This window comes from Brachyhypopomus gauderio, unplaced genomic scaffold, assembly GCF_052324685.1.
Source record: "Brachyhypopomus gauderio isolate BG-103 unplaced genomic scaffold, BGAUD_0.2 sc622, whole genome shotgun sequence".
In the NCBI taxonomy this organism is placed as follows: domain Eukaryota; kingdom Metazoa; phylum Chordata; class Actinopteri; order Gymnotiformes; family Hypopomidae; genus Brachyhypopomus; species Brachyhypopomus gauderio.
The window spans coordinates 19,633-39,540 of NW_027507443.1; the positions used below are offsets into that span (position 1 = coordinate 19,633).

The window sequence follows — 19,908 nt, forward strand, 5'->3', positions numbered from 1 at the left end:
GGGGGGGGGGGGTACGGGAGAGGAAAGGTGGAGGAGGACCTTGGTGACGACAGGCTGTGGCAAAGCTTTCCGCTGTGGTGGCACTGGGACCGGCTTGCAGCACCGGAGCGCTCGGGCGGAGGGGTGGGGTGGGTGGTGTTGGCTCTGGGTGGGGTGGGTGGTGTTGGCTCTGGGTGGGGGTGCGTGGGGGGGGGGGTGCAGAGACAGAAGCAGGATCAGTCAGCAGGGTCTCTCTGATCTCCGGGATAGGGATGGTAAATGACACACAGATGACTTCTCCTCTCCTGTTAGCCTCTCTGCTCCAGTTTTCTTTCAGCTGGCCTGTGTTGTGTGTCCCTCTACGGGGGGATTAGGGAGGGGCCCTTTCATCCGCCTGTAATCCACAACTGGCATCTTTACCCTGACAGAGTGGACATGCCATCAGTTATCAACACAGAGTCCTCAGATGTTCACACACACATACGCATGCACATACACACACACGTACACACGCAAATACAAATACTTGATCCATAGTTAAATGCCATGGCACATGGAGCAGAAGTGTGTTCATTCTGAGCAGTACCACAAAGCTCTGCACTGCCGCCTGTCTGCTGGACGTCTGCTAACCGTGACCGGGCTACACTGGGTTCCTCCATGGTTCCTCCATGATCTGGAAGAGCCGTATCAGGCCCCACGACCCCCTGCGACCTCTGGAGGCCCCGGAGGGCCCAGCAGCACACTGGCACTGGTATCTCTGGGACCAGAGGGCACTGGGGATGCTGGGTGAAGCATTCATTTGTGACTCATTGTGAAGACTCTCTCCCTCTCTTTGACTCTCTCCCTCTCAGCTCCCTCCTCTGGACTGGGATCTGTGCGACTCTCTGTGATGTAGACAGCCTCATGGGACAGAATGATCCGGAAAACCCCGCCATGTAACGGGGCAGGACACGTCTGTCTGAACTCTCACCTCGCTGAGCAGTGTGTGCTCCGTGTCCCTGTGTGGCTCCGCGTGTTGTGAAATCGTCTTCTCTTGCCTCACGTCTTTAGGTCACATGATGTCGTTCCATCGGTGTTTACGATTTTGTTGTCTGGAGATAAATTTGTTAGGGGCGGATTGAAGGACGGCCGAGATGTGCGTTGTCCTGGTTAGCCACGTGATTGTGTGAGGGAGCACGTGTGGTGTTCGGAGGTCCGAAGGAGGGCCTCTGACTCAGTTCAGCTCAGAATAGACATCGCGGGCTCCATCAGAGCCGCCGTGAGCAGAAGCGAGAGTGTGCTGTACTGGGTCGAGTCGGCGTGATGGAGGCGGGATGAGGGTGAGCAGCACCGAACCTCATCGCTGACCCCGCTGACCCTGCGTCTCAGTCTGCCTCCCCGTCCCTCAACATTCGCTCTCCGTAGCTCGCTCGGTGGGTGGAAAGGTTATTTAAAGATTTTTGATTACAGATGTTGCTTTCTCTTTATGTGGCTGTGCTCTGGTGAGTCATGTGAAAAACGTCGTCCACAGCAGAACTATTTCCTGTTCTAACTGAGCTGTATTTTTGCCCGGAACTTTTTTCTGTGCGCGATGACATTTCAAAGGTTTAGAGCCGTTGGTGTTCACATGCCACTGTAATTTCATTAGTCACCATGCCGGTGTCATCACCGCGAGTGTGCCGCGTTATGTTCCAAAGCGGTCGATGACTCCCCCTCCTCCTCCTCTTCCTCCTCCCCCACAGACTCGTCGGCTCAGATCGCGTCTCCTCTGACCTCACCCACGTCTCACCGGGCCATGCACCCGTCCCTGCTGAGCCCGACGTCTCTCGGCCCCTCCGGGTCCCTGCACTCGCCCATCGGCTCCCTCGGCTCGCCCATGAACGGCCTGGGGTCGCCCTTCTCCGTCATCAGCTCACCCATGGCTCCACACTCCATGGCCTCCCCCGGGATGGGGTACGGTCCCAGCGTTAGTCCACAGGTAAGGCAGTGTCCTCAAAGACACACTTCCATTAACCAGGTGCTTGTCCTTCCATTCTTAAGAAACCGCACGTCCCTGCATCCCTTTATATTTTATGCCTGTATTAGCTTCACTTTCTCGTCTATTACTTTGAAGTGTTTTCTCTCTGCTCGTATCTAGCAATTCTTCTCACTTTGTCTCTCTCTCTTACTTTGAAAATTTCTTTCATAAAAAAATCCATTGTCATTTTGAAAAAAGACTAGCAATTAAGATATCAAAGCCTCCTGTGGCATTTTTTTTTATCAAAGCTAAATACAAAAAAATGGAACAAAAAAAATATCCTAGTATTCCAGATCTGTGATCTGTATTTCTGGGTCTTGAGAAAGTGTTTTCACTGTCACTCTGACTGTTGTGTTGTAACTGAGCGCCTGGCTTCCATTTCAAATGATTTAGGCCATCTGTATCAGAGTTGGCAGGGTGGATTAGGGGAATTCTAAATGAACAGTATTCTTCTGCTTCTAGAAATTACAGTACACGTGTGCACACGCACCCCCACACAGATGCATATGTGCACACACGCGCACACACCTCCTCTGTAATTTCATAATTTGTCAGCTGTACCCTGAGTCATGCCACTTCAGCAGACTGGGGTATATTATTATATTATAGGTAATATTAAGACTTTGTTTCTTTCAACGTTCCAAGATGCCAAAAACTCTTACCATCATAACCCATCTGTAGTCTTACACATGGGTCTGTTTTATTGGTACCAGTTCTAACTATAGGTTATAGATGGTAATAATAAAACAAAAAAAAACACACATTCCTGTTTTGAAATACATTAAAAAATGTTGTTAGGCTGATGTGGGAAACTTGATGTGCTTTTGTCAGTTCATGTGATACAACAAGTCAATTACAGAGAGCCTGTGTGCTTTAGGAATTATACAGATTACCTCCTGATTACCTTCTGATTACCTCTTTAATCCCAGTCTATTTCATTCTACACACACTAGTCATTAGCCACACTATATTAGTTCCTCAATAAGCAGTGTTAAAAGGCGTCTTTTCAAAAGCACTGCAGCTAAACGCTAAAGACTGTAAATTACGCTGCATATTGCTTAGCCGGTCTGTCAAAAGTAAATGACTAAAATTACCCAGCAAGCATCATGCTTGTCACATGACTGCATGGTTAGTGTGTCTTTAATGCTCAAATGCCACTTTTTGGCTCATCTGGGTTCCTTTGGTGTTTGGTGTGCAAGACCCATTTGGAATTAATGGGGTGTGTTGAAGGCGCTTTTCTCTGTGTATGTTCCACACACACGCAGGACTCCGACACCACGCTTGGCTCCCCCATGTAGGCATTGTGGAATGGTGTTTTGTTGGTATTTTTGTGATGGTGTTGTCCTAGAATTTTCGAGTGGGCTTTTCTATGACAGAAGCTCTGGTCTGCAGGTGCAATGAAGCCCGTTGTGCTCTGAACATCTGCCTTTTGTCAGCATCTCTGCCTTTTCCATGCGATTAATTCATCATTCTACGTTATAGTAGCACCCACTTCTCACAGCAGACCACGTGCACAGCTGGGCAGATGTTTGGCGGTGCACAGCTAGTCAGCGGGACCTTCCCCACGCTCTGCACTGCTGCGTATGGGCACTGCCACCCTGTGCGTCTATGATGTCCCGTGTGGCGTCTCTTGAAGGTCCGTGTGACGCCTGGTCCACGTTACGCAGGGCGGCGGACACCTTTACCACTCCAGAAGCTCTTCAGGAGGCTACAGCCTGTTGACTAGACCTGAACATCTCAGCCTAAACGAGATGTTGGCTGGGTCCAGCTCACTCTCCACACTGGTAGAGAGACACTCCACAGCATCGCGTCATGTGGTGTTACACTGATGTGATTGTGGCAGATGTGGGGGGGGGGGGGGGGGGGGGGGGGTGAATACCAACAATACCAGGTGTGGGTGCTTTACTGGCAACGAAAATACCGCTCATCTGTTATCGTATTTGCGATGATGTCACCGGGGGGCCCTGCTCAAATCCAAGTTGGCTAGGAGACGGTAGCTAGGAGACCTGCTTGGTTGAAATGGCACAGCGCTGATTTTTGTCTCGTGTTGTAAAGTTAACCATCCACATACTTGGGTTCCTTGCGTTGGCCTAGATGGGCACACAGTAGACCTGTGTGTAGGAGCCTGAGAACATTCACGCAGATTTGGGAAGATTGAGCAGATGAAAATTCTGCGCTCTGTCGCTCTCATTCAGAGAAACCTGGTCTGGAGTGTTGAGCGATTAGCATTCTGGTTCTCTTGTGTCCTTGCGCAGGGCTTGATCTCTGCGCGGGTCGATCACAAAGGGTGAATGGGTAGGCCTTTCAGCCTTGTTCCTGGTCCTGGATCAGCGAGATGCTTCTCACTGGGCCTCTGCGCAGTTGGGGTCTTCATGCACATGTCTGAGATGACAGAGGAGCCATTCATCGCACTGAAGACGAAGATCTCCCCATCTCCACCCGCTCACGTTCAACCGCACAGTGCAGTCATGGCACAGCCTTGCACCACCGAAACGCGGGCAGCAAATCTGGTGGCCGTCTGCAGTCTGTGTATGGTTTGCGTAAGCGTTTCTCACGCATGAAGGCAGAGTACACTGGGTGCAAATTGGTAATGGTGGCAAGTTCACAGGCGTGTAGCAGTGCAGACTGCAGCTGTGTTCAGTGTTCTTTACAGCACTCCCAAACCTGCAGTCACGTTTGTATAAAAACCTTTGGGGTTTGGGTTTTTCGCCTGAAGATGTAGCCCCACCTATCGCATGTCTGCCGTGATAAATTAGCTGATGCTGAGACTGCATTGTCCTGGCACAACCCCACCACCCGATACCATATCCACCCTAACCGCCACCTTTTTGCTACTGAAAACGCCTTACCACCAACCACATCCCCACAGTACCGTACCACACCTGGGTGGTACCTTCTTGCTCAAACTAATTTACCCAACATGTTAACAGGTTCGTTGCGTTCTTGCAGTCTCTCCTTAAACATGGCTAATGCTTCTGAACTACTGAACTAGTCCTGGTGATCGGCATCAGACAGGGAAGAACAACAAATGATCTCAACGTTCGCCTTAGTTTTTTTTTGTCCTTTGAGACAAGTTTTGTATTTGCTTCTCTTCTAATCTAGAATGCAGCGAGCATGCGTCAAGCTCGGAGAATCTGGAAGGGAGGAATGAACTCTGCTAGTTCAGAGGGGCTGTAATGAAGAAAACGTGTCCGCTTGGTTATTCCACGTTCAAATGTGATCCTGGTGTTTCTGGAAACTGGGATGTTTGATCGCATTGCATATCGATTGTTTTGAGTGTTTACTGTTGACATGGCTCCCCACTGCATGCTGGGTAAGTCCAGTGGGAAGACGTTTTTCTGTGATCCAGAGAGTGCTCACATGACAGACCGGTGTTATGGCCAGTCCCAATATCAATACAGCTTCTAAGAAATCAAATTTTCCTATAAACAATTTTAAGTCACTCTTCCTGGTTTATGAAATATGAAGATCATGTGAGAGTAAAAGACCTTATTCAGTGCCAAAGGTGGAGAGAGCCAGAACATGAAACACCCAGTAGGTGTACTGCACCCAGGGTTGCAACTACATACTTTCTGAGGTGTATGCAAACGTACTATCGGCGCTCCCTGCACTCAACCCCCACCCCCACCAACTCGGCAAATGATTTTCTGGCATCGATTTGGCGCCCCCTCTAGTGCAGCGCCCCTATGCGTCGCATACGCTGCATACCCCCTTTTTGCGCCACTGACTGCACCCTTAGTGTACTGGGCCCTTAGTGTACTGGGCCCTTAGTGTACTGGGCCCTTAGTGTACTGCACCCTTAGTGTACTGCACCCTTAGTGTACTGCACCCTTAGTGTACTGGGCCCTTAGTGTACTGGGCCCTTAGTGTACTGCACCCTTAGTGTACTGCACCCTTAGTGCACTGGGCCCTTAGTGTACTGGGTCCTTAGTGTACTGGGTCCTTAGTGTACTGGGCCCTTAGTGTACTGGGCCCTTAATGTACTGGGCCCTTAATGTACTGGGCCCTTAGTGTACCGGGCCCTTAGTGTACCGGGCCCTTACTGTACCGGGCCCTTGGTCTGCTGAGCCCTTGGCCCTTGGCACCTTGGCCCTTAGTGTACTCTGCCCTTGGTCTACTGCCCTTAGTGTACCCTGCCCTTAGTGTACCCTGCCCTTGGTCTGCTCAGCCCTTGGCCCTTGGCACCTTGGCCCTTAGTGTACTCTGCCCTTAGTGTTCTTGGCCCTTGCTCTACTTGGCCCTTGGTGTACGTAGCCGATAGTGTGATCGCCCCTTGGTCTACTGGGCTTAGTGCACTCTGCCCTTAGTGTCCCAGACCTTTGCTCTACTTGGCCCTTGGTGTACTCTGCCCTTGGTTTACTGGCCCCTTAGTGTACTTGATGTATGCAGCACTTGGTGTACATGGCAGTGCAGAGTTGTGTGCTCTGGTATCTGTGCACGCTCATGCAACACCTCCTCCCACACTCTGTGTGCGCCAGCAGGATTGTAATGGCAGTGTTCACCAGTGTTCACCAGCCTGCAGCTCCCCGTGTAGCCAGAGCTGCTGGTTTGAGCTGGGGCTGTTTGTAACGCAGGCCGTTTGTAAGGGTTATGAGGGGGAGCCATGTTGGTGTGGGACATGCGGGGGAGACCGATAGAGGGATTTAAGCGTCCCTACACAAAAGGGCCCGTTTGCCCGTCTGTGGTGATGCCGCTGGAATGTTAAGTTGCACTTTAACAACAGATTTACTCCCTCTGTGTGTGTGTGTGTGTGTGTGTCTCTCTCTCTCTCTCTCTCTCTCTCTCTCTCTCTCTCTCTCTACCTCTCTCTCTCTCTACCTCCCCCCCCTCCCGTGTGTGTGTGGTCTCTCTCGAAGTCTCATCAGTGCCTGTTTGACACTAGTGTGTCTTGGGCCTCAGTTTGAGTGTCTGTGTACATCTAGCTTCAGAACCTGAACTGGGTCTTTTATACATGGCTCATAATCCAGTTGCTGGAGTGTAACCTTGAGAAGAAACAGACATATTGTCCAGCAGAGACGAGGGGCGTGCGTGCTCCTCTGCCGAGTTTCAGCTTGTCTTCAAGTTGCCTCTTTTGAAGTTGGTTCAATGTCAAATTCTTATCCTTGGCTAAGGAATACTTTTGCTGTACTTTCTCAACTTTTCCGCCGTCTTTAGAGAGACATTTGCTTCCGTCTCAGTTCACATTTTTTATGAGTTCATTAAAATATACTTGGTCACTTTGACACAATTTGAGATGACTGTTTACGTAAACGATGAATGATTGAAGTCAAATCTATGAAGTCATAGAAATGTGCACAGTGGTAAAATACAGTAACAAGCTGACTTCAGCCTGATACTGTATTTTACCACTGTGCACATTTCTATATGCAGTGATATACAGAATGACCCAGTAAAATTTTACTAGAAGGCCCACTAAACCCCCTAGAATGCATCTGCTCCGGCATTAAAACATCTTGCAGCATTAGTGGTGTGTCCAGTCAGCCCCATGCTAACAGTCAGCCCCATGCTAACATTAGCTTGGCACGTCCATTTGACTCTGAGCTGACATCTTTTCAAATAAATCAGTGCTCCTGCATGACCATGGGAGAGATGACTATTGTGTCTAGACTCTGATTTTAAGTCTTACTAATTTTAGCCATGTAGCATGAGATACTATCTCTATTTGTAAGATCTAAGACATTAACCAAAGCTTGTTTTTTTTTACTGTAATGTAATGCTGATGGAACTACCAGCAACTACAACAAACAAACCCAAAGTTGCACAATGTATGCACTTGTGATGGCACCTGGGGCTGGGTTGTTGGGTCATGGCCGTGTTCACACAGTATGTAATTATCCAACCGCAGAGTAGTATCTTATCTGGCAGTGTTTTGAGCTCCTATATGACCGTGTTCATAGCAGATAATTGGTCTAATACCATATTGGTATATGGTCTCACTGTGGAAGGGTTCTTGGTTCTAGAGTATGTATATGGTCTCACTGGGGAAGGGTTCTTGGTTCTAGAGTATGTATTTTGGTCTCACTGTGGAAGGGTTCTTGGTTCTAGAGTATGTATATGGTCTCACTGTGGAAAGGTTATTGGTTCTAGAGTATGTATATGGTCTCACTATGGAAAGGTTATTGGTTCTAGAGTATGTATATGGTCTCACTGTGGAAGGGTTCTTGGTTCTAGAGTATGTATATGGTCTCACTGTGGAAGGGTTCTTGGTTCTAGAGTATGTATATTGGTCTCACTGTGGAAGGGTTCTTGGTTCTAGAGTATGTATATTGGTCTCACTGTGGAAGGGTTCTTGGTTCTAGAGTATGTATATGGTCTCACTGTGGAAGGGTTCTTGGTTCTAGAGTATGTATATTGGTCTCACTGTGGAAGGGTTCTTGGTTCTAGAGTATGTATATGGTCTCACTGGAAAGGTTATTGGTTCTAGAGTATGTATATGGTCTCACTGTGGAAGGGTTCTTGGTTCTAGAGTATGTATATGGTCTCACTGGGGAAGGGTTCTTGGTTCTAGAGTATGTATATGGTCTCACTGGGGAAGGGTTCTTGGTTCTAGAGTATGTATATTGGTCTCACTGTGGAAGGGTTCTTGGTTCTAGAGTATGTATATGGTCTCACTGTGGAAAGGTTATTGGTTCTAGAGTATGTATATGGTCTCACTATGGAAAGGTTATTGGTTCTAGAGTATGTATATGGTCTCACTGGAAAGGTTATTGGTTCTAGAGTATGTATATGGTCTCACTGTGGAAGGGTTATTGGTTCTAGAGTATGTATATGGTCTCACTGGGGAAGGGTTCTTGGTTCTAGAGTATGTATATGGTCTCACTGGGGAAGGGTTCTTGGTTCTAGAGTATGTATATTGGTCTCACTGTGGAAGGGTTCTTGGTTCTAGAGTATGTATATGGTCTCACTGTGGAAAGGTTATTGGTTCTAGAGTATGTATATGGTCTCACTATGGAAAGGTTATTGGTTCTAGAGTATGTATATGGTCTCACTGTGGAAGGGTTCTTGGTTCTAGAGTATGTATATGGTCTCACTGTGGAAGGGTTCTTGGTTCTAGAGTATGTATATTGGTCTCACTGTGGAAGGGTTCTTGGTTCTAGAGTATGTATATTGGTCTCACTGTGGAAGGGTTCTTGGTTCTAGAGTATGTATATGGTCTCACTGTGGAAGGGTTCTTGGTTCTAGAGTATGTATATGGTCTCACTGTGGAAGGGTTCTTGGTTCTAGAGTATGTATATTGGTCTCACTGTGGAAGGGTTCTTGGTTCTAGAGTATGTATATTGGTCTCACTGGGGAAGGGTTCTTGGTTCTAGAGTATGTATATGGTCTCACTGGGGAAGGGTTCTTGGTTCTAGAGTATGTATATGGTCTCACTGGGGAAGGGCCGTCGCTTCTACAACCGAAGATTGTACAACGATTGTATTATATGTGCGGCTGAACGTATGTGCGCTTGTGTAAACTGAAGCATTATTAATCATTACGGATTTGTAGCTGTCAAGACTCCCAGAATGCCTCAGGAGAGGCAGCCAGCTCCTGGCCCACCTCACACCCACACCGACGGTGGTGGCACACTTAGGGTGAGTTATGGGTGTGAAAGGTCGGACTTCAGAGGGTGAGTGGGGTTATCAGGCATAGGGCAGTTACCCTTGGGGCACATGGAGCAGTTGTAGCACATGGAACTACCCTAGGGTGGTGTTTACGCTCCGAGCCAAAGCTGGAGTGATGCCCTCCTGGCCTGGGCTGGTGTGCTGGTGTGCCGGTGTGCCTTCAGGCTGCTATGGTAAATGTGTTTATTTTTTACATTTTTTTTTCCTCCTCTCACTGCAAGACTGGTCTACTAATAAATGTATCCCCCACCCCCCCCTTCACCCCACCTCTCCCTCCCTCTCCCGCTCTCTCTCACACACACGCACACACACAAATAAATACTTGAATTTGAGTCGTTGATTAAAAGCAGCCTCATAATCAGTCAAATGCAGCTATCCATTATGGAGTCATTACCAGATGACATTGTTTTTACTTTGAATTCCACTTGAGTTTAGCGTGCAAGAGCGGAACACGAGACAGAGGCTAGCTTTGGAGTGGAGAGTCTGATTCTAGAGTGGAGAGTCTGATTCTAGAGTGGAGAGTCTGACCCTGGAGTGGAGAGTCTGACCCTGGAGTGGAGAGTCTGACCCTGGAGTGGAGAGTCTGACCCTAGAGTGGAGAGTCTGACCCTAGAGTGGAGAGTCTGACCCTAGAGTGGAGAGTCTGACCCTGGAGTGGAGAGTCTGACCCTGGAGTGGAGAGTCTGACCCTAGAGTGGAGAGTCTGACCCTGGAGTGGAGAGTCTGACCCTGGAGTGGAGAGTCTGACCCTGGAGTGGAGAATCTGATTCTAGAGTGGAGAGTCTGACCCTGGAGTGGAGAGTCTGACCCTGGAGTGGAGAGTCTGATTCTAGAGTGGAGAGTCTGATTCTAGAGTGGAGAGTCTGATTCTAGAGTGGAGAGTCTGATTCTAGAGTGGAGAGTCCTGACCCTAGAGTGGAGAGTCTGACCCTAGAGTGGAGAGTCTGATTCTAGAGTGGAGAGTCTGATTCTAGAGTGGAGAGTCTGATTCTAGAGTGGAGAGTCTGATTCTAGAGTGGAGAGTCTGATTCTAGAGTGGAGAGTCTGACCCTGGAGTGGAGAGTCTGACCCTGGAGTGGAGAGTCTGATTCTAGAGTGGAGAGTCTGATTCTAGAGTGGAGAGTCTGATTCTAGAGTGGAGAGTCTGACCCTGGAGTGGAGAGTCTGACCCTGGAGTGGAGAGTCTGACCCTGGAGTGGAGAGTCTGACCCTGGAGTGGAGAGTCTGACCCTGGAGTGGAGAGTCTGATTCTAGAGTGGAGAGTCTGACCCTGGAGTGGAGAGTCTGACCCTGGAGTGGAGAGTCTGACCCTGGAGTGGAGAGTCTGACCCTGGAGTGGAGAGTCTGACCCTGGAGTGGAGAGTCTGACCCTGGAGTGGAGAGTCTGATTCTAGAGTGGAGAGGCTGATTCTCTTTAATGGCAGTAGCGAGGCTTGTGTGCTTGTGTGAATGTGTGTGTGTGTGTGAGTGTGTGTGTGTGTGTTTCGGGCTTCTGCAGTAGGGTTTGGACTTCTCTTTGAAGTGTCCTTTTGAGGGAAGATTGTTCTCTGGCTCTCTCCAACAGACTAAGCCCTGTTAAAGTCCCTGCTTCTATACCTCCATGCTCTCTGGGTTGAAGGCGTAGCCGTCCTTCTTGGTCGGAGCATGCTAGCAACACCCAGATGTTTGTATCTAAATCACATGACATGCGTCCCATTGTCCCACTGCAAGAGGCTCATGTGTCTCCCCTTGCTACATTTAAAGTGTCAGACCAAATGTAACGTATTGTGTGAGTAAGCTGTTGGTGTGCAGTGAACTCCCTCCCAGGTCCTGTAGGGACGCCGCAGTAAGTCGAGTCTTTAAAACAAACCAAAAAAAGAAAAACATCAGGAGATTTAAAGCCTCAAGTGGGCTCTCATACTGAGCTTACTGAACTTCCCTGAACTGAGTGTCTCATCCTGGGGAATCTCACCAGCAGTTAGCACTGCTGAGAGAAGGAGGGAGCGAGGGAGGGAGGGAGGGAGGGAGGGAGGGAGCGAGGGAGGGAGGGAGGAAGAGAGACGCCATCAGTGTTGGCATTGTCTGAAATACACATTGATTCTTTGTATAAATGAGAGTGTGCAAAGTAGACACTCTGTACTTGAGTGTATACACACGTGTGCACTCTGTACTTGAGTGTATACGCACGTGTGCACTCTGTACTTGAGTGCATACGCACGTGTGCACTCTGTACTTGAGTGCATACGCACGTGTGCACTCTGTACTTGAGTGCATACGCACGTGTGCACTCTGTACTTGAGTGCATACGCACGTGTGCACTCTGTACAAATACACGTTACATTTGCAGTTCTGCACAGATATGCAGCAGGTTTGTGTTGTGTGGGATAGCTTGTGAAAAGCAGGCAGTACGTGTGTGCGTGCGTGCGTGCGTGCGTGCGTGCGTGCGTGCGTGTGTGTGCGTGCGTGTGCGTGCGTGCGTGCGTGTGCGTGCGTGCGCGTGCGTGCGTGCGTGCGTGCGTGCGTGCGTGTGTGTGTGTGTGTGTGTGTGTGTGTTATTCCACAGACTGCCCCCCCTTCCCTTCACTCACAGTTCTTTGCGTTTTCCCTCCAGAATCTAGAAACACAGGTGCTGACTATTATTCTTTTTTACTTTCTTTTCCTCCTTTTCTGTTTTTCTTTCTCTCTCTTCCCTCTCTCAGTTCAGCTGCTCTGTAGCACATGATAATGCAGCCAATCAGCTCATCAGCACATGTCTAATCTTATGCTTGTTAGACTTTAGGTGTGTGTGTGTGTGTGTGTGTGTGTGTGTGTGTGTGTGTGTGTGTGTGTGTGTGTGTGTGTGTGTGTGTGTGTGTGTGTGTGTGTGCGTGCTTGTGTGTGTGTGCGTGCTTGTGTGTGTGTGGTGTTGGTGTGTGTGTGTGTGTGTGTGTGTGTGTGTGTGTGTGTGCGCGTGTGTGTGCGTGTGTGTGTGCGCGTGTGTGTGCGTGTGTGTGTGCGCGTGTGTGTGCGCGCGTGCGTGCGTGCGTGCGTGCGTGCGTGCGTGCGTGCGTGCGCGTGTGTGTGCGTGCGCGTGCGCGTGTGTGTGTGCGTGCGCGTGCGTGTGTGTGTGTGTGTGTGTGTGTGTGTGCGTGTGCGTGTGTGTGTGCCTTACAATAAGGGGCTGAGAGCATGTGACATGCCAGACACTCCAGCTTTGTGTGAAAATGTTAAGCACTCTCTCATATCCCTCAGTTAGACACTCCAGTTGCACTCCAGTACAGCAAGGCCTGTCCCTGTTGCTTCATCCATGACTGGGGCTCGGAGTGACCCCTGACCCTGGGAGTCCAGGGAACCGTCTCCTAGAGACCGGCTGCCAGAGGCAGAAGTACTTCAGCTGCCTGACATGATGTCTCTCTCAGGAAGATGGCGTTCAGATCCACTCCTCATGCCTGGTCCCCCTTTTCTCTGCTTATTAAAGCAGTTCTATGCTTCCTTATTTTGTTTTTATATGTCTTCTGCTCTGTTCGGTTTTCATGGGTGATTTAATGAATGGGCTCCCCGGGGTTTCAGCGCCCAGGGCCCCAAATAATTGGCTTTGTTGTTAAAAATGGGGCATGGAGCTTCACATTCACAATCCAATGATTTTGTTTATAAATATTTGTCATTCATAATTGGTCAGATTAACTCAAAATTAACTCATTCATATTGGTTGATTGGTCAGATTAACTCAAAATAACTGCACTGATTCTGATTGCTGGCTGAATGCCACCAGACACCACCAGAAAGAGAGGGGAGAGAGGGGGACACCACCAGAGAGAGAGGAGAGAGGGGACACCACCAGAGAGAGGGGACACCACCAGAGAGAGAGAGGGGACACCACCAGAGAGAGAGAGGGGACACCACCAGAGAGAGAGAGAGGGGAGAGAGGGGACACCACCAGAGAGAGAGAGGGGACACCACCAGAGAGAGGGGAGAGAGGGGACACCACCAGAGAGAGAGAGGGGACACCACCAGAGAGAGAGAGAGGGGAGAGAGGGGACACCACCAGAGAGAGAGAGAGGGGACACCACCAGAGAGAGAGAGGGGACACCACCAGAGAGAGAGAGGGGACACCACCAGAGAGAGAGAGGGGACACCACGAGAGAGGGGAGAGAGGGGACACCACCAGAGAGAGAGAGGGGACACCACGAGAGAGGGGAGAGAGGGGACACCACCAGAGAGAGAGGGGACACCACCAGAGAGAGGGGAGAGAGGGGACACCACCAGAGAGAGGGGGACACCACCAGAGAGAGGGGACACCACCAGAGAGAGGGGACACCACCAGAGAGAGGGGAGAGAGGGGACACCACCAGTGAGAGGGGACACCACCAGAGAGAGGGGACAGAGGGGACACCACCAGCACTACCACACCAATGCATCTACAAACCAGACGTTTGTCCGCTATAGCGTCTGTTGCCATGGCAGCAGAGGACGGTGTTGTCTTGGTGCCCTCCGCTGTTGAACAGTCCAACCTTGCGCTAACGAGCCTACAGCGCGGACCCGGGCCCGTGGCAGAGTGAGAGAGAATCACAGCATTCGTGCTTACTGGACCAAAACGGGCCAGAATCTCCTCAGAACAGAGATGCTGACTCTCCTGCTTCCAGCGCCAATAAAAGCATAAAAGGCACTTTTTTTTTCTTCTAACATTTCCTTCAGTTGCAAATTAAGCAACGGTGAATGTCAGTTCAGAGAGTGGCGGGGTAGCTCTCCGTCTCGAGGGACTGGGTTTTGTTTTGCGTGCAGGATATTTGGGGAAACGACTGAACATCCAAACCTATTTTGTCAAGGTTACAGCGACTGTAAGCGCGCAAATGTTCGCATATCTGAGCATGTTGGCTGAAATACACGGGAAAAACTATGTTTGCCTGCATCAACCCAAGCATGGAGCTATCGCCGTCCAGCTCAAAAGCCCGTCAGAGCACGAGTGTGAGTATTGGACTCGCGTTTGGCACAAGGGAGGTGCAGTTGGTAGAATGTGGACTGCCGTTGAAAGGTTGGACCCAAAAGTTTGGAGAGCTTGATGGCAGAAATTCTCCAGTTGATTAGCCAGATCGATACTTTCTTGAAAGCTCACATAGACAAACATTGAAGGGCTAGAAAAGCAACAGCCTCCTACCTCTCTGGACCTGTGAGGAACTTCTACAGCTAACGAGACCCAAAGTGCTCTGCGAGTTTAGGACTGTGGTGGTTATCTCTCTGTCGCTGGGTTAAGGAGGCAACTCTAGTAGTGTTGTGTTACGTTGTGTTGCGTTATTGTGATTTTATGAATACTACTCCTGTCCTGGTAAACACGACCAGCCGTTGCTTCTAGACCCACAGGCAGGTTAAATCGCCTGTGGTGGTGTGTGTGTGCGTGCGTGTGTGTGTGTGTGTGTGTGTGTGTGTGTGTGTGTAGAGACAGAACAGGGGGCATTGCAGCTAGTGGGTAGGGCTTCTCCCATATGGGCATTTTAATGACCCTCTTCCCCATAACCAGGGTAGTTTGTGTGTGTGTGTGTGTGTGTGGGGGGGGGGGGGGGGGGGGGGGGTGGGATTATTCTGTTTACAGCAAGAGAATTGAGCTCCTTAAATACTTTCATGCACTAACACACACACTCACTTTTGCATACATACACACACACACACACACACACACACACACACACACAAAACATGGATAGTGAGTTTGAGCAGGTTGAGTTGCAAGTTCACTGAAAGTAGATTGAACAGAGATTCTGTGGGCTGGTTTGTGGATGGTTGACCAAGAGAGGAATCAGCGTCCTCAGTGTTGTGTAGTAGCACTACTAGTGTGTGTGTGTGCGTGTGCGTGTGCGTGTGCATGTGTGTGTGTGTGGATTGTGTTTGATAGAGCCTGTTTTATGAAGCGGGGTGAGAGAGAATCGCATCATGATGGAAAGTGCCGTCTTTGTGATGAACACTGACAGTGTGTGTGAAATACAGCGGGAGTCAGGTGCTTCATGCCAGCTCCTTCAGCTCCTCTAGCTCCACCTGCCCCTCCTGCTCCTCTAGCTCCACCTGCCCCTCCTGCTCCTCCTGCCCCAGCTGCTCCTCCTGCTCCTCCACCTCCTCCTGCTCGCTCACCAGCCACTAACGTCTTTCCTGCGGCTGCTGGAGTGCTGCTGCTCCTGCCTCTGTAGCCTTGGCTTGCGTCACTATTATTCAAGGACAATGACGATTTCTGAGGCGATAAATCACATTTAGCACTTTGAAGATAAGCAGCTTTTGTCCACTGGATTCCACTGCAGGAATGTTTATATGGGTGACTGATGTGTCAGGAGGGGCTCGGATTCGTGTGTGTGTGTGTGTGTGTGTGTATGTGTGTGTGTGTGTGTGAGCTCATATACAGTAAACAGCTGTTTTTCATAAAGGGCCATTCTATGCCAGCACCCCTACACCTCCCAGTTCTTGTCAAATTTCCTTGAAACATATCATGTAAAAACTATTAAATTCATAAGACCTTGCAAAACCCTATAGCTCTATTCCAAATACCGTTTTAGTTGTTTGGCCCTCTGAGATAAATTTAATCCCTTTTGCAATTCTTTGTATGTTTCTTTTAAGTCTCACCAAATGCCTATTTTCACAAGATTGGGTTGATGTTTGTACTGATCATCAAATAAGCCCTGGGGCTAATTTACAACATGTTTTCAGTGTTTCTTAGTAAATTAATAAATAAATATGTATTTTTTAAATTCTCCACTAGTATTCAGTTTCTTGCAACCATGTTTTTTTCAGTATAGTATTAATATAATATTAATATATTTCTATCACATTAAGGAATTGACTGGTGCTGCATGAGTCCAGTCACAGATCTAAACACACCTTCGGAGGTGACGATCCACTTTTAAGACACTTTGATTGTATCTTTTCCCAAGAAGGATCATACTAATTTTGTTTAACCTTTTTCATGGAAGTGTGTTATTTTGAGGCTCTGCAGCTCTGATGTTATATTTATATCTGTTATTTTTTTATGCAGCACCAAATTAATTATTACTAATGGAACAATATTAGTAAGACACAAGCAAAAGTTTTGCAAGAAATTGAAAACCAGTAGACATTTTAATTTTTTTTTTTAATGAAACATTCTTGCTTGGGTTAAAGCTGGTCTATGTTTATTAATTTGATTGTTATTTATTTTATATTGTTAACCTCCAATAACATGAAGGATAATTTGCAACATACATGTTTTTTTGGAAGTTCACTACATATTTCAACCCAATCCAGTAAAAAATAGATTTACAATAGGGATTACATTTATCTCAGAGGGCCAAGCTTCAAGAATTCACAACTAAAACGGTATTTGGAGTAGAGCTATGGGGTTTAATAGGAAATAAATCTGAAGTATTTTATAGAAGTCAACGCAATATGTTTTTCAAGAAAATCCATGAAATGAGCTGGACGTTGAGGACGGGTTGGTATGGAACGTCCACAGTGTGTTTGCTCATCATACATAGACACAGATGTTCATTCCAGCAAACTACTAAATGAGGCACCTGTGTGTGTGTGTGTGTGTGTGTGTGTGTGTGTGTGTGTGTACATAAACTGCATGCTAAATCTGATCATCTACCATGCAGTCCCTCATCTCTGGGCTGGTGTTGGTGTGTGTGAGCCGTGGCCGTAGGGCCCAGACGGTGTTGGTACCGGGCCAGAGGCCAGCCCTGCGTCTCAGGGACACTGTGCTTCAGGGGTCTCGTCAAGGGAGAAGTGAAGACACGTGGTGATGGAAGCACTCGCATTCCTAACGTGGTGACACGTGTGTGTGTGTGTGTGTAACACCGATTCGGTATAGAAGTGTGTTTCATTGGAACCACTTAAGTGTTTGACATTATTTAATTCATGCTTTTTTCCACATATGACTATAAGAAGATGCTGAATGAACACAGTAGTTGCTAAGTTAGCATTGTCAAAAAGTTCATCCTCTGTTCTTTAGTGACGAGTACACAGTTCTTGAACGTTATTGAGAGACTTCTCTCACGACTGTGGGCACCCTAAAAAACCATCTACCCCTCTCTCTCTCTCTCTCTCTCTCTCTCTCTCTCTCTCTGCCTGTCTGTCTTTCTGTCTCTATTTTTCTTTCTTCCTCAGTCTCTGTATTTCTCTCTCTGTTTCTCTAAATGTGTAGCGATGGATCAGTATGTCACCTGAACAACGGTCACCTGAAGCTTGCAGGGTGGATCTACAGGCCTGGTCCGTCTCCTGTTTCAGCCCCGCCCCCCCTCACATAAGCAACCAGTGGCTGATGTAGTTTTGCCAAATTTTCAGTCACGATGTAACTGTAGCCATTATTTTGCTACCGTCACGCTTTCTGGTGTCTGGTGTGAACGTTTTGTTCTTGTGTGAACGGTGGATATATTATGGGCTGGCGTGTTGTCCATGCGGACATGGCGAGGTGGTGATGATCACTGATTGGGAGTGATGGATTACTCTGGATCGCAGCTTACACCTCCCCCACCTACTCTCGTAAATCTGCACGCAGAACCGTAGCGGTCTTTGTGGGATCTGCATGTATGAACAAATCTCCCCCCATGTCTCCATGAGTTCAGCCAGGCACATTTTTGGCTCGGGTGTATTTTTGTAAGAAGGGGGAAAAACCCCACAAGCTTCTCTTTAGTCCACTGTCCTGTTAAATATTTTATTGCAGCTGTCCTAGCATAGAACATTTGCACTGGCAGTGTTGAATGTGAATAAATGAGTCTGGGGATGCATTCTGTTAGGACTGCTTCCCTGTACTCTAGAGAGAGAGCGAGAGAGACTGGGAGAGATTGAGTGAGTGAGATGAAGAAAGACAGACAGAGCAGGGAAAGAGAGAGATGGTATGGTTGGAAGAAAGGGCCTTGGAGGAAGAGGGAGAACACACTTGCGTTCATCAGTGTACAGGGAGTAGAGAGACTGCTTCATTTTTTTCAGCTGGGCAGCACATCGTTGTTTCAGTGTGGGCGGGACTCCGGTTATCTGTCTAAACAGTATGGGTGTTTTTTTTTCTTTTTCGCGCGTATATGTTACAGCTAAACTCGCCGATGAACTCCGTCAGCAGCTCGGAGGACATCAAGCCTCCCGTCGGCTTAAACGGGGTGATGAAGGTGCAGGCTCCGCCCCCCGGCACCCCCCTCTCCCTCACCAAACACATCTGCGCCATCTGCGGAGACCGCTCCTCTGGTAAACGCACGCAAAAACACACACACACACACCGTCGAGCCTTTGCTGGCGTGGTCTATGGGGCCGCTGCGTGTGTTTTGGAGCGGGGCCCGGTGTGTGACGGTCCTGCTGTGTCCTGCAGGTAAACACTACGGCGTGTACAGCTGCGAGGGCTGCAAGGGCTTCTTCAAACGCACCGTACGCAAGGACCTGACCTACACCTGCCGGGACAACAAGGACTGTGTCATCGACAAGAGACAGCGCAACCGCTGCCAGTACTGCCGCTACCAGAAGTGCCTGGCCATGGGCATGAAGAGGGAAGGTACGGCCAGGGCCCCCCACGGCGCCCCCTAGCAGCGCCTCAGGGTGCCACGCCGGCGTGTGGCCCGTTAGCCACCGCACGCTAAAGCAAGAAGGGTCCCGCTGGTAGACTGGGGCTGGGGGGTTTAAATGGGGCAAAACACACATTCTACACACACCGCTCGCTGACTCTGGTAAGAACGGCTTATTAACACGGAGCAGTGACGGTCCATTCAGAGGTCTGGGAGTTTGGTGAGATCACCTTTTTAATCAGGATTTCGTAAGACCACCACAGCTTCTCAGTGTTCAGGTGTGCTCAGCAGGACTGGAGCTGGTGTGTTAAGTGTCTGCGTTGGTGCTGGAGGCAGAGGGAGGCCTGGCTGTGGCAGGACTTAACACGCCGCTGAAAAAATCAGCGTTGGATTAACAGCGGCTTCTCACTTTGGCTCCTGGAGACATTTCGATGGGAGAAATGAAGAAACCTTGTTCTCCTTCCTTACAGATTAGTACCGCAGGCAAGAGAGAAAGATGAGCGAGCGAGGGAGGGAGGGAGGGAGGGAGGGAGAGAGAGAGTGAGGGAGTAGGGATGAAAGAGGAGTTGGAGAAGAAGCATATCACTATAGAAGAGGAGGACATTAGCACTTTTAGCACACTAGTCACACCCGTCCCCATGAGAACTAGACTGTGGAATGTGCAGCATCATTCTGTCAGAAGAGTGCACACCCGTGAAATATTGATCTGGGAGGCTGTGCACACCCTCGCGTTTGCCTGTGGATGAATGATGCATTTAGAGGACTGAAGCGGTTCTGATTGCAGTTTTTTTAAATGGGGTTTTGGTTCGGAGAAGGTAGCGTTCAGGTTCTACGGGTGTTAAACTTTTGCCTGTCCAAATATTCATGC

At 48.9% G+C, this 19,908-nt stretch overlaps 1 protein-coding gene across 2 annotated transcripts; it reads left to right on the forward strand.

Moving 5' to 3' along the window:
- Window positions 1-1,417: 1,417 nt before the first annotated feature.
- Window positions 1,418-19,539, forward strand: LOC143507125 (retinoic acid receptor RXR-alpha-A-like). Of its 2 annotated transcripts, none has more exons than XM_076996513.1 (3): window positions 1,418-1,936; window positions 18,570-18,729; window positions 18,851-19,539. In XM_076996513.1, the coding sequence occupies exons 1-3, from the start codon at window positions 1,754-1,756 to the stop codon at window positions 19,060-19,062; spliced, it is 555 nt and encodes a 184-aa protein (XP_076852628.1). In that variant the 5' UTR covers window positions 1,418-1,753; the 3' UTR covers window positions 19,063-19,539. The 2 variants fall into 2 exon arrangements, with proteins under 2 accessions (XP_076852628.1, XP_076852629.1); XM_076996514.1 differs by having other exon boundaries at window positions 1,430-1,936; window positions 18,579-18,729.
- The last annotated feature ends 369 nt before the right edge of the window (window positions 19,540-19,908 follow it).